Source organism: Indicator indicator, chromosome 3 (genome assembly GCF_027791375.1).
Source record: "Indicator indicator isolate 239-I01 chromosome 3, UM_Iind_1.1, whole genome shotgun sequence".
NCBI lineage: Eukaryota > Metazoa > Chordata > Aves > Piciformes > Indicatoridae > Indicator > Indicator indicator.
This window is the reverse complement of record NC_072012.1, coordinates 911424-924126: the sequence shown is the minus strand read 5'-3', so window position 1 is coordinate 924126 and position 12703 is coordinate 911424. Positions and strand designations below refer to the sequence as shown.

At 44.2% G+C, this 12703-nt stretch overlaps 1 protein-coding gene across 1 annotated transcript in view; it reads right to left on the bottom strand.

Annotated features, from left to right (window-relative positions):
* Positions 1-12703, bottom strand: part of LIN7A (lin-7 homolog A, crumbs cell polarity complex component) — a 74072-nt gene that overhangs the window by 39586 nt on the left and 21783 nt on the right. The window contains exon 2 of the mRNA XM_054399812.1: positions 6802-6920. Coding sequence (XP_054255787.1) covers positions 6802-6920 — 119 coding nt within the window. The remainder of the gene's footprint in view (positions 1-6801; positions 6921-12703) is intronic.

The following is a 12703-nucleotide window of genomic DNA, read 5'->3' as shown; positions in this document are numbered from 1 at the left end:
AAGCTGAACAAATAAATTCTGAGATTCTTGAAACAAGGACTTGAAATAACTCCTACATTACATCCCTTAAATGAATCATTTTAATAAATGAATTAATGAGAAGTTTTGCATGAGGCCACCTCACACCTAGACCTAGATGTTTAGCACAGCCCTTCAAAATGGAGTACACCAGTGGACTGGGATATCTGAAGTGAAAAGATCAGGGTCCCAGCCAGCCTCCTGCTGTCACACACTGCATCACAGTAAAGTAATGAGCAGAGCACCACCAGGTTTAGCTTTCACCACCTAGCAGCCTTCTTCTGGTTCCCCAATATTTGCAAAAGGCATTTATCAGGGTTAGTGATGAAAAGCACAGGTAGGCAGCTTGAGGAGCTGACCACACAGTGACTCATTGCCTAGCAGCAGCACTGGGATTCCAGGCATTCAATCAGCTCAGGAATGAAAATGAAAATTACTAATTAAAGGAAATCATTCCAACATACCAATTAGTCTTGTTAAGCTATCCTACCTAGTATATAGTGAAACTATGTTTTTAATATGGAGGGAGGAGGAGGGGCAACCAGACCTCATCTGGATGTGTCCTGCCACTGACATTTTTTTGCCTGTTAAGTCACTACTGGTCTTTAAATGTTGAGGATGCTCCATCCATTAAAATAATTTTTAAGTGTTTTAAACTACTGAAAGAGAAACTAAACTATTTTGGAAGACAATACACTGTTACACTGACCGGTTTCACACAAAACACACAACTGATCAGGGGCTTGGAGCAGCTCTGCTCTGAGGACAGGCTGAGGGAGATGGGGGTGCTCAGACTGGAGAAGAGAAGGCTCCAGGCAGACCTAAGAGCAGCCTGCCAGGACCTGAAGGGGGCTACAGGAAGGCTGCAGAGAGACTGTTTGCAAAGGCCTGCAGGGACAGGACGAGGGACAATGGCTTCAAACTAGAGCAGAGCAGATTGAGATTGGATGTGAGGAACAAGTTCTTTCCTACGAGGGTGGTGGAACACTGGAAGAGGTTGCCCAGGGAGGTGGTGGAGGCTCCTTTCCTGGAGGTCTTCAGGGTGAGGCTGGACAAGGTGCTGGGCAGCCTGATCTAGTTGGGGATGTCCCTGCTGAGTGCAGGGAGGTTGGACTGGATGAGCTTTGGAGGTCCTTCCAGCCCAGCCCATTCTATGATTCTATGATTTCCGTGCTGATGACCACTGTGGTTTTTCTCAACTATTTATTCTACCTTCTGTGCCTACAGCTCTTTTCAGGTTTCTTGCCAGATGAGAATTTCACCTTGTCTTACACTTCCATTTTACTTACAACAATTAAAGTCATTTTATCAATTCAAGTTGCCTGGTTGCATGTGAAGTTATCTTCCCAGTACCTCATTTATGCATTTACATTCACAGCCTTGGAATAAGAAGGACACAGAGCTGCTGGAGTGAGTCCAGAGGAGGCCACAAAGATGACACAAGGGCTGGAGCACCTCTGCTATGAGGATAGGCTGAGGGAGCTGGGGTTGTGCAGCCTAGAGAGGAGAAGACTCTGGGGGGACCTTACAGCTGCCTTCCAATACCTGAAAGGATTCTACAAAAAGGCTGCAGAGACTTTTCCTGAGGGTGTCTAGAGACAGGACAAGGGGGAATGGTTTGAAGCTGAGGGAGAGCAGGGTCAGAGTAGAGCTGAGGAAGAAGTTCTTCAGTACAAGGGTAGTGGGACTCTAGAATGGATTGCCCATGGAGGCTGTGGCTGCCTCCTCCCTAGGGGTCTTCATGGCCAGATTGGATGAGGCCTTGAGCAGCTGAGTCTATTTGAGAGGGGTCCCTGCCCACAGTGGGGAGGTTGGAGTAGATGAGCTCTTCTATGATCTTTCCAGCAACCCCAAGGGAACCAGATGACTATGACACAGCAGCAGCTTTAAATAAACAGCAAAAACACGTAGAAAGGGAAAGCACTTAATGGTATATTAGACAAGATTCATGCATCTTTTGTCAGGTGAGAAGGTTGTAGAATGTTAATCAATCTTCATGTAGGTAGGGAGCTTTTGAAACAAATAATTTGAAAACACAATTACTTTTTAAAAAAAAAATCTCAATTTGAATGTGACCAGACTTTGGTTAACTTGCTTTCTGATCTAGGGGTCCTGAGGTGAAAGGGAAATATTGAGGCCATTACATACTTTCAATTATTTCCATTATTTCCAGAGCCAACACGTATTCTTGCCTAGTGCCAGACAGAATATTTCAGTTAGTGGTACTTATATTTAGCTAAGTGAGAACCATTAATCACTGTTTCCTGACATAGCATCCTAGAAAAACACCAAAGTACTTCTATTTAAATTTCATTCACTCAGTCACTTTGAAAAGATTTTATCTCTATGGGATATTCGTGTGGGGATTTGAACTGGTGGACGGATTTACTCAATATGTTCCCATAAATACAATTCAGCAATTTAATAGCTTCCTGCAGATTAGATTAGAATGTATGTCATCTAATAAAAGATCTCATTCTTTTAAAAGCTAATTGATCATACAAATGGCCTCCTGCTTCTGTCGTTAAAGGACTCATAGAGGGGCCAAGTCATGTTTTATCACTCACTCAGCCCAATACTGAGTTTCTCAGGGCCATATTTTAACAATCAAGCTCACTGGATAGTCCATAATTTCTTAAACTGGGAATGAAAATGTTAATTTTCCAAGACTCCTTTGTTGTAAAGCTTATAGGATTCCAAGAGCCAGCTGTAACCTCTTTTATTAGATTTTCTGATAGAAGAATGTCAGGCTCAGATCTTGCATTACAAAGTGAACACACCACAGTGCAGATCTGAATCTCTGTATACATTTAACAAGCAGCCTCTCCCGGAATGTGCATACTAACACAAAGCCTGCCACTGCTCCTCATCCCCTTTCGATTGCTCCCACCTACTGCTCACATATGATCTGCTTCTCCAGGAAGGCTCTTGTATTCCAAACAACTCCCACTTTCCCTTTTAGTTCCAACTGACTGATGTGCTTTCTCTTGTAATGGCAAGAATTTTTCTCCTCCAGACTATGTAGGTGTTCATAAAAGGAATTAAAAACACTCTTGCATACTGCACTTGGGGTAGGAGAAGACAAACAATGGGAGGGAAGATTTACATGGATGTTTCTGCCTAGCCCCAGCTAGCTCAAAAACCCTGTTCTGTTCAAGGAAGTAGCTATCAGTCTTTCACAAACTCCAGTGTACATGAAGGACATGCAAGAAGGGCAACCCTGACTAATGGCAAGACCCAGCCAAAACATCCTACGAGCTCCAGCTGCAGTGCTTGGAGATGTCTAGCAATGTAATGTGACCAAAATATTCCATGCTTTTCTTCTCCTTTTTTTTTTTGTTAATGGGAGGAATTATTTTCTACAATTCTCCATCACCTCTTCAATCAGTGGAAAAAAGAAAAGTCTCAGCCTAAATGTTTGCCAAGGGCTTAATCTAAATAAAGTGAGGAGCTGCATGCTGAACAGCCTTAAGTACTAGCAATGTATATATATCACTTCTCCCTTTCTTCCTAAATGAAAAGATTTCTTACTGAGCCTTTTATACCTGAAGATTTCTCCTAATAATTTACATACATGAATGACATTAATAATTTTTTTTGGTGTAGAAATTTCGTTCTCTGTTAGTGATAGTTAGATAATAGTTAAGATCTAGTTTAACATATAGACAGTTAAACATGTAATGTATTAAATATTTTCAAAGAAAAAGTGTTTTTGTTTCTAGAATCATAGAATAGAATGGTCCAGGCCAGAAGAGATCTCCAAAGGTCATCTAGTCCGATGAAGTTGGTAGAACATTCATCACCACTCAGTTCTTGTGCAACAACTAGCTCCAGGCAACTTGAAGTGACTCTCAGAATCATAGAATTGTCAGGGTTGGAAGGGACCTCAAGGATCATCCAGTTCCAACCCCCTTGCCATGGGCAGGGACACCTCACACTACAGCAGGTTGCTCACAACCACATCCAGCCTGGCTGCAAAAACCTCCAGGGATGAGGCTTCCACCATGTCCCTGGGCAACCTCTTCCAGTGTCTCACCACCCTCATGGGGAAGAACTTCTTCCTAATATCCAATCTGAATCTCCCCATTTCTAGTTTTGATCCATTCCCCCCAGTCCTATCACTCCCTGACACCATCAAAAGTCCCTCCCCAGCTTTCTTGTAGCCCCCTTCAGATCCTGGAAGGCCACAATAAGGTAGCTTTGGTTTTAAGAATCTAACAGTAATTAGATTAGTCTGTCATGTTGTTATAGGTTGAGGACTATGTCCTAACCACAGAGATGGTTCCTACAGAGTACCATAGGGTCCAAGGAGCTATTAAATAGTCCATCCCCAGAGGGTGGACACAGGAAGTTATGTTTAGAGAATCACAGAAACATTCAGGTTGGAAGAGACCCTCAGCATCACCAAGTCCAACCCAGAACCCTACTCTACAAGGCTCACCTCTAAACCATAGCCCCAAGCACCACATCCAAATCACCTTGAAACACATCCAGGCTTGGGGACTCCACCACCTCCCTGGGCAGCACATTCCAATCCCTCACCACTCTGTCCCTGAAAAAATGTTTCCTACTGTGCAGTCTAAACTTACCCAGTCGCAGCTTGAGGCCATTCCCTCTTGTTCTGTCACTAATTCCCTGTGAGAAGAGACCAGCAGCAGCCTCTCCACAAGGTCCTATCAGGTAGTTGTAGACAGCAATGAGGTCTCCCCTCAGCCTCCTTTGTTTCACACTAACATTGATCAGATCCCCTATCAGCCTTCTCTTCTCCAGACTGAACAGCCCCAGGGCTCTCAGTCTCTCTTCACAGGGGAGATGCTCAAGTCCCCTAAGCAGCCTCCTGGCTCTCCCTTGGACTCTCTCCAGCAGGTCTCTGTCTCTCTTGACCTGGGGAGCCCAAAACTGGACACAGGATTGCAGGTGTGGTCTGAGCAGGGCAGAGTAGAGAGGTAGAAGAACCTCCCTAGCCCTGCTGGCCACACTTTTCTTGCTGCACCCCAGGCTGCCATTGGCTCTCTTGGCCACAAGAGCACATTGCTGTCCCATGCAGAACTTGCTGTCCACCAGCACTCCAAGGTCTTTCTCCATGGAGCTGCTTTGCAGCCCCTAACCTGTCCTGGTGCCTGTTGTTTTTTCTCCCCAGATGCAGGACCTTGCACTTGCCTTATTGAGCTTCATGAGGTTTGCCTGCATCCAGCTCTCTTTCTGTTTATATTTTTGAACAGTATTCTGTGAGAGCATTTTTGGTTCACTCCTTTTGGGGGGTAAAATAGCTTTCTGTCTGCTCAACCCAAGACACACGTGTAAATTGATTTTACTCAACACACTGTGAAGACCTTTTGTGCCACTGAGATGTGTTTGTCAAAATCTACTTTCAGTTCCATTGAGAGGGCATTTGTCTAAGCCCTTTTACCACTTTCTACGCTCCATACCTGTTTCAACAACCTTTACGTTTGCTTCTGCGAAGACTGTTTTTCAGAGATGAACCTAAATTTGGTAATATTTCACTGATAATGCTGCAAAGACTGAAAGTTCCCTTTAACAATCAGAGTACCAGGCTCTGTTATTTGAAAAAAACCTACCACAAACCCAGCTGCACAACTTTTCAATATTCTGTGGTCAATTAAAGAAGCATTTAATTAGTTAAATGAAAGGAACAATCAGAACATCAGCTTCTCAGGGTACATAGTGGCATTATTTATTGTCATGGAACACTATTCCCTTTAAAAAGCCTTGAAAACTGCCATTTCATGAAGTGGAAGCCTCTCTCTTGTTTCTCACATGGACAATATACTCCATAAAACAAAGAGTGTTTTACATTTTGCTTATTAAACTAATGTCTGTTCCTTTCTTTCTTCTTTCTAGCTACCCAGCAGGCCACTCAATCAATGCACTACTGTTGCCTAGTTATCAGGAGTTAAATTCTGCTGCTGTTGAGGGGACATTAGATTCCCCATTGATTTAATCGGGGAGGATTAGTTCCAGGCAACAGACAGATAAACTGAAACAGAAGTTCTTACAGATTTTCTTAATGGGCATTTAGAGCTCCTTCTGTTTTGGTAGACTAACAGCACTGTTTTATTAACTCAGGGTTTCTGTCTAAAAGACTTCTAACATAAGTACTTGTAATTTACCTGCTTCGAAGATAACTGTGTGCACGTAGGAAGTGAGATGCTTCTTTTTTAGCTTGACTAAAATAAAACAGTCATAGTTTATCCAATGTTGAGCAGAGCTCAGGAAGGCCCTGCCCATGGCTGGCAGGGTAATGATCACAGTTCTTAGCAATCTGAAAAGGGTTTCTGACACGTGGAGCAAGGCCCCCTAGGACTCAACCACTGACCAACAGCAAGACTCCAGTCGGCTTCAGTTAACTTCAGCACATGCACAGCTTGTCTCCCAGAGCACTCTGATTTTATCAGCACATCCCTATCACACACACCTGAGCTCAAAGGAGAGGCATTTAAGCTTGCACTGACCCAACTTGGCCTGTCCCCATGTACCAGCACAGACCCTGAAACAGCATGAGCAGAATACTAAAGCTCTAATTAATCTCCCTTTCTCCCTAGCAAGGCTAATTGTCTCAGGCCTTGTGTAGGTCTAACAGTTCTGTGCCTGCTTTTCAGTAACTTCAGCATTCAGCATGGGAACAGGCAGCTACAGACACATCTCATCCATCACCCTTTACACAAGGTACTCCTGCTTCTCCAGCACTGAAAGGCAAATAAGCTTTTTTTTTTCCAGAAGTGTGATGTTACTCTGAGAAATAATAAAAAATCTGTTTCATACCTCTCTGATAGCTGTACAAAACTCACTCTGCAGCACCTTCTTTAGGGACTGTAGCTTGTGTACTGGTACTTGCCCAGATTCTTGCAGTTTCTCCAGTAACTCAATTGCTCTTGCAACATCTGAGTGGGGAAAAAAAAAAGGAACACAGATCAGTGTAAACAGTGACTAATAAGTGTTTAAAAGGGCCACACTGACGCTAATTTTAAATTTAAAATCATCTTTACCAACACATGCTGTATTAATCTTGTGTTAGACCAGCCTCAGCTAGGCAACAACAACACTGCTGTTCTGAGATCCAAATCCCAAAGTATGGACAAACCCTGTGATGCACACATACAAGAGACACAGAGGTTCAGTGTTAGTTGCAAACATTCTTTGTAACAAAGCTACATCTAATCCATGTCAGCAGACCTAAAATATTTCTTACTTTCTGCACTGGAGAAAGTAGTACAGGAACAGAATGGGGCCTCCTTTCAGACAATCTCAGAGAAAGAATCTGAGTCCTTATGCAAACATCCTCAGGATGACAACATCTAAGGAAAATATTTCATCTTTTCTTCTCATAAAACTAAATGTAAATATCAACTACTAATAAAAAGTCCTCCAGGCACAAGCAAAATCTGCTAGGCAAGAATGAGAAGCCTGCTAGAAAGGAGTAAATGTATGAGGCTCTGGTCAAAGTCCTCAAAGATCTGCTCTGCCACAGGAAAGCTCCTATGATCCACAGAAATACACAGAATGTTTTTCATGGCTTGTTTTCCTCAAGCACCTGTGTAGTGTCCAGGGTAGGATCAAATTGTCTCTGAAGAGCCTGAGAATCAGGTCCAGTTGAACAGTGCCCATACCCTCACTCTGATGATGCCTTTTCTCTTTAACACCAGTTCCTAATCTACAGAGTTATTACCAAGATACGAAACAGAACCAACCCCCAGTCCATGCCATGCACACCAGTCCTTAATGGCTGGGGACAAAGGGGCACAAGAAATAGTGGCCAGCCTCATGAAGGCTATGCTGCCCAAGCAAGGGACACAGCAACTTGCACACAGGAGTGAAGAGTATCTGAAGGGGCCTACAGGAAAGCTGGGGAGGGACTTTTGAGGGTGTCAGGGAGTGATAGAACTGGGGGGGACGGAGCAAAACTAGAAATGGGGAGATTCAGATTGGATGTTAGGAAGAAATTCTTCCCCATGAGGGTGGTGAGACACTGGCACAGGTTGCCCAGAGAGGTGCTGGAAGCCTCATCCCTGGAGGTTTTTGCAGCCAGGCTGGATGTGGTTGTGAGCAACCTGCTGTAGTGTGAGGTGTCCCTGCCCATGGCAGGGGGGTTGGAACTGGATGATCCTTGAGGTCCCTTCCAACCCTGACTCTATGACTCTGATTCTATGAACTGAGTGATACTTATCTTGGTCATTCTTCAGGATGAGGATTTTCTCCTCCTGTGTCATTTAATGCTCCCTTATAGCTTTTGCTGTGAATGTCCAGGTATAGTTGGACATGGTCATGCTGTTGTCTTGACTCCCGTGGTCATTCTCACATCTTCCAGCATCTTTGGCATAGGCACCTGAGCCACTCCTGTCCAGTTACACCACTGTACTAAATATAGGTCTGTATCCTAGTGATGGAATGAATGTAGAGCACTAAATTGTTAAAACAGGATCTGAGGCATTTTCATTCTGTGCTTGCCCAGAAACACCCTCTCTCCAAGCACACAACTGCAAAATGAACACAATGCCAGAAGCAACCTTAGAAATCCTCCATTTCAGTGACAAAGTTTGTCCTGTTTGTGACTGGGAGATGATGCTACTTGAAACAGTCCTTACAACCCTTGGCTTGTCACTGAGCTATGCTGACCAGAAGTCTTCTACAACAGAGGCAGGAGAAGCTTTCTGGAACTAGAAGGGGTGACAGTAGATGAGCTGCTTTTAGGAATAAAATCATAACCATATATTTGCATTTATGAGAAAGGAATTGTTATCAGTGGCAGGAAAAGAGAAGACAAGACCTCAAAACATGTACAATTTAAGAGTCAGGCACTGGTGAGCACATCATGAGGCTGGCCACTATTTCTTTTGCCCCTGTGTCCCCAGTCATTAAGGACTGGTGTGCATGTCCTGGACTGGGGTTTGGTCTGGTTATATATCTTGGTAAGAGCTGTGTAAATTAACAACAAGTGTTAAACAGAAGAAATATCAGCAGAGTCAGGCTGACATCCAAGTAATTATCAAGCTTTCTTTGCAGACAGGTGCCAAAGAATAGCTCTAAATGTGAGAGGAGGCAGGGTAGAAGGCACACAGTGTTTCTCTCAGAGGGATGTTTCCATTTCCTAGGCTGTAGTTTGCATCACAGACCAGTCTTGGAGCTCAGATGAAGCTCACCCTAATCCCATATTCAAGGACCCCACCTGTGCTCTTGCAACAAGCAAAGCTTTAATTACAAGTTGGCATCTAGTCCATGTTCCTGATCACTGCTGCTCTGACATTACCTCTCTGCACAACGCACACAAGGTAGGCATCATTTTGCTTTCCTGGTCTGCCCCTGTTTCTCCACTCCACATCACCTGTTGGTGGAGACAGCCATTCAAAAGGGATCAACTGAGAGACAGAGACCTTGGGGCGATGGGAGGGAGAAGGTCTGGATTAATGAAGCAGGTTTGTGAGCTGCATGTAAAGAGAGAGCAGTTGGAGCTCCATTTGCAAATAAAAAGGGAAGAGATGATGCAGAGGTGTACCAAGAAAGATGCCTCTAAAGCACTCACTGAAGTGGTGATGAGAGAGCTAAGAGAAGATCAGGGACACAAGGCAGCCATGGAAACCAAGGGGAAAAAAGAGAATCTAGAAAGAAGAATACAGCTGATGGCAGCTACAACATCAAAGAGGATGGTTGTGAGAATGAAGAAGAGGTTAAGTACACTCCATGGGGTGCAAAGAATGGCAATCCATGAACTAAAATATGATGCCATGGACAAATATGAATGTTCATCTTCTTGGGAACGATCATCTTACAATGATTTTCTACTGAAACTATCAAATCATATCCCCTAGAATTTTCCTTTTGAAGTCTGTATCTGTCACTGAGACTTCAGGTAGCTAAAGGCTAAACCCACACTCCCCAGTTAGAACAAGCTGGGCCACATAGCACACAGCAAAGAGATGACTTCTTAACAAGCTTCCACAGCCTACCCTAAGAGATCAGATAAGGTCTCTGGGATTGTGGCAGTTTCAGGCTGATGCCTAGGAAAATTTTCCATAGGTTGAGTAGAAACGTATAATGTAAATGAATTGCCATTGGATGTAAAAGGGGAATAATGATAAGCTCTAAATGATTCCATTGGTCTGATAAATAACAGAAAGTTGGTTGTAGAAACTAACTCTCTTCTCATTCTCAGCTGCTTCTCTCCAGCAGATACCAGCTGGTAGCTTTTGCTTGGCTGTTGCTGACCTTGGCTGCGTTCTTGCTCTGGCTAAGTACTAACAAGTTACTCTCTGCTCTGGCTCTGCTCTTCTCTCTCTTTTAACTTGTATAGGGTGGGGGAAGGGAGCAGGGAGGGGCAAGCTGTTGGTAACCCCCTGGTTTTGTCCAGGTGGGTTCTTGTGCTGTTTATAAATTGTAAATACCTGTAAATGTTGTACATTTTGTACATATTCATTGCATTCAGTATTTCCAGACTGTAGTCTGCTTGTAAACAGAGCTTCCTTTGCTTTCAACTGAGCTGGTCTGGCAATTTTATTCTGGGTAATTTCAACCCACCACAGGAATTCACATGAGACACAACAGCTATTCAGATACTCTAAAGGAGACTGGGGTCTTTTCCAATGTGAGGTCAGGTACGTTTTGAAGAGTCTTTCCCTCTCAGCAGTTTTATTTCCAGAAGATCAGAACCACAGATCACAGACTGGTTGGCATTTGGCAGGAATTTGGAAGTTACATCAGCACATCTGAAACTTCTGTGAATCACCTCTGGTCCTGAACTAAAGGACATTCAATGAAATAAGTGAGAAATATGTTCTGATCCAGAAGGAAAGAGAAAGAGCTTGAATTATAACAAATTCATCAATCCAAAAGAGTTAAGTAGAGGTCTAAACATCTCCCTAGGCTATGGACTAGACTCTAGATGATAATGATGCTCTGTGATAGGACAGGGGGCAATGGAGAGAAACTGGGTAGGAGGTTCCACAACAACATGAGGAGGAACTTCTACACTGGGAGGGTCCCAGAGCACTGGAACAGGCTGCCCAGAGAGGTTGTGGAGTCTCCTTCTCTGGAGACTTTCCAGCCCCATCTGGATGCATTCCTGTGTGACCTGTGCTGGATTCTATGGTCCTGCTGTGGCAGGGGGGTTGGACTCCATATCTCTGGAGGTCCATTCCAACTCCTAACATCCTGTGAGGCTCTGATCCTATGAGTAATCACATTTAAAGTGATGAGTGTTCTAATACACATGGTGAACTTGTGTTCTGCTTGAAAGCCTGCCATGGATGTTTAATATGTAGTCTTCTAGGCAAAACTGGGCAAGAAGGCTTTGCCAGGACTCCATTATTTAACTTGGTGACTAAGACGTGGTTGGGGGGAAGAAAAAGCGGAGTATGATATGAGCATTTTGATTGCCCACACTTCAAATTCATCCATGCTAAAATACGTCAGTGATGTTGCCTAAGCTCACAGAATCACAGAATCACAGAACATTAGAGGTTGGAAGGAACCTCCAGAGATCATCCAGTCCAACCCCCTGCCAGGGCAGCATCACCCAGGGGAGTCTGCACAGGAATGCATCCAGGTGGATCTGGAATGCTTCCAGAGAAGAAGACTCCACAACCCCCCTGGGCAGCCTGCTCCAGGGCTCTGTCATCCTCACTTTAAAGAAGTTTCTCCTCGTGTTGGGCTGAAACCTTCTCTGTTCAAGTTTGTCTCCACTGACCTTGGCTTATTCCTGTGCACCACCCAAAAGAGCCTGGCCCCCTCCACTTGACACCCACCCCTCAGCTATTGATAGACATTGATCAGATCCCCTCTCAGTCTTCTCTTCTCCAGACTAAACTGCCCCAGGGCTCTCAGTCTCTCTTCACAGGGGAGATGCTCAAGTCCCCTAAGCAGCCTCCTGGCTCTCCCTTGGACTCTCCAGCAGGTCTCTGTCTCTCTTGACCTGGGGAGCCCAAAACTGGACACAGGATTGCAAGTGTGGGCAGAGCAGGGCAGAGCAGAGGGGGAAAAGAACCTCCCTAGCCCTGCTGGCCACACTTTCCTTGCTGCACCCCAGGCTGCCATTGGCTCTCTTGGCCACAAGAGCACATTGCTGTCCCATGCAGAACTTGCTGTCCACCAGCACTCCAAGGTCTTTCTCTGTGGAGCTGCTTTCCAGCAGGGCAGCCTCTAACCTGTCCTGGTGCCTGCTGTTATTCCTCCCCAAATGCATTGTCCTTATTGAACTTCATGAGGTTGGCTTTATATTTTGTGTTATGAAAGCTTTTCAGTTTCTGTTTGTTTTTTTCTTTAGGAAAAAAAGAGAAAAGCAGTGGTTAATCTGGATGAAGATGGGGTGTACCCCAGGATGTCATTGGCTCTCTTGATAAAGTTCTGTCTTTGGTTTCTTATTCACCTATCTGTTATCAGCAAACACTCTTCTTTCTCTTTTCATAATTAGGCCCACAGCTTGCTCAGTTTGGCAATGACTTGTGGGATAATGCTCAGGGCAGAGAGAACACAGAATAATGAAGAGCATTGTGGGATGAAAGTACAGAAGGAAAATGATCGATGTGTTCAGGGCCAAAGCTGTTTATTACTAGCTGATGGTTTGTCAGGTACAAAATATGACACTTGGTACAAAATAGAAGATTTTGAGCAGACTAAAGATGTATAAACATGAGTGCATAAAATACGACCTCATGAAACAGGCTGTATTTCCTTC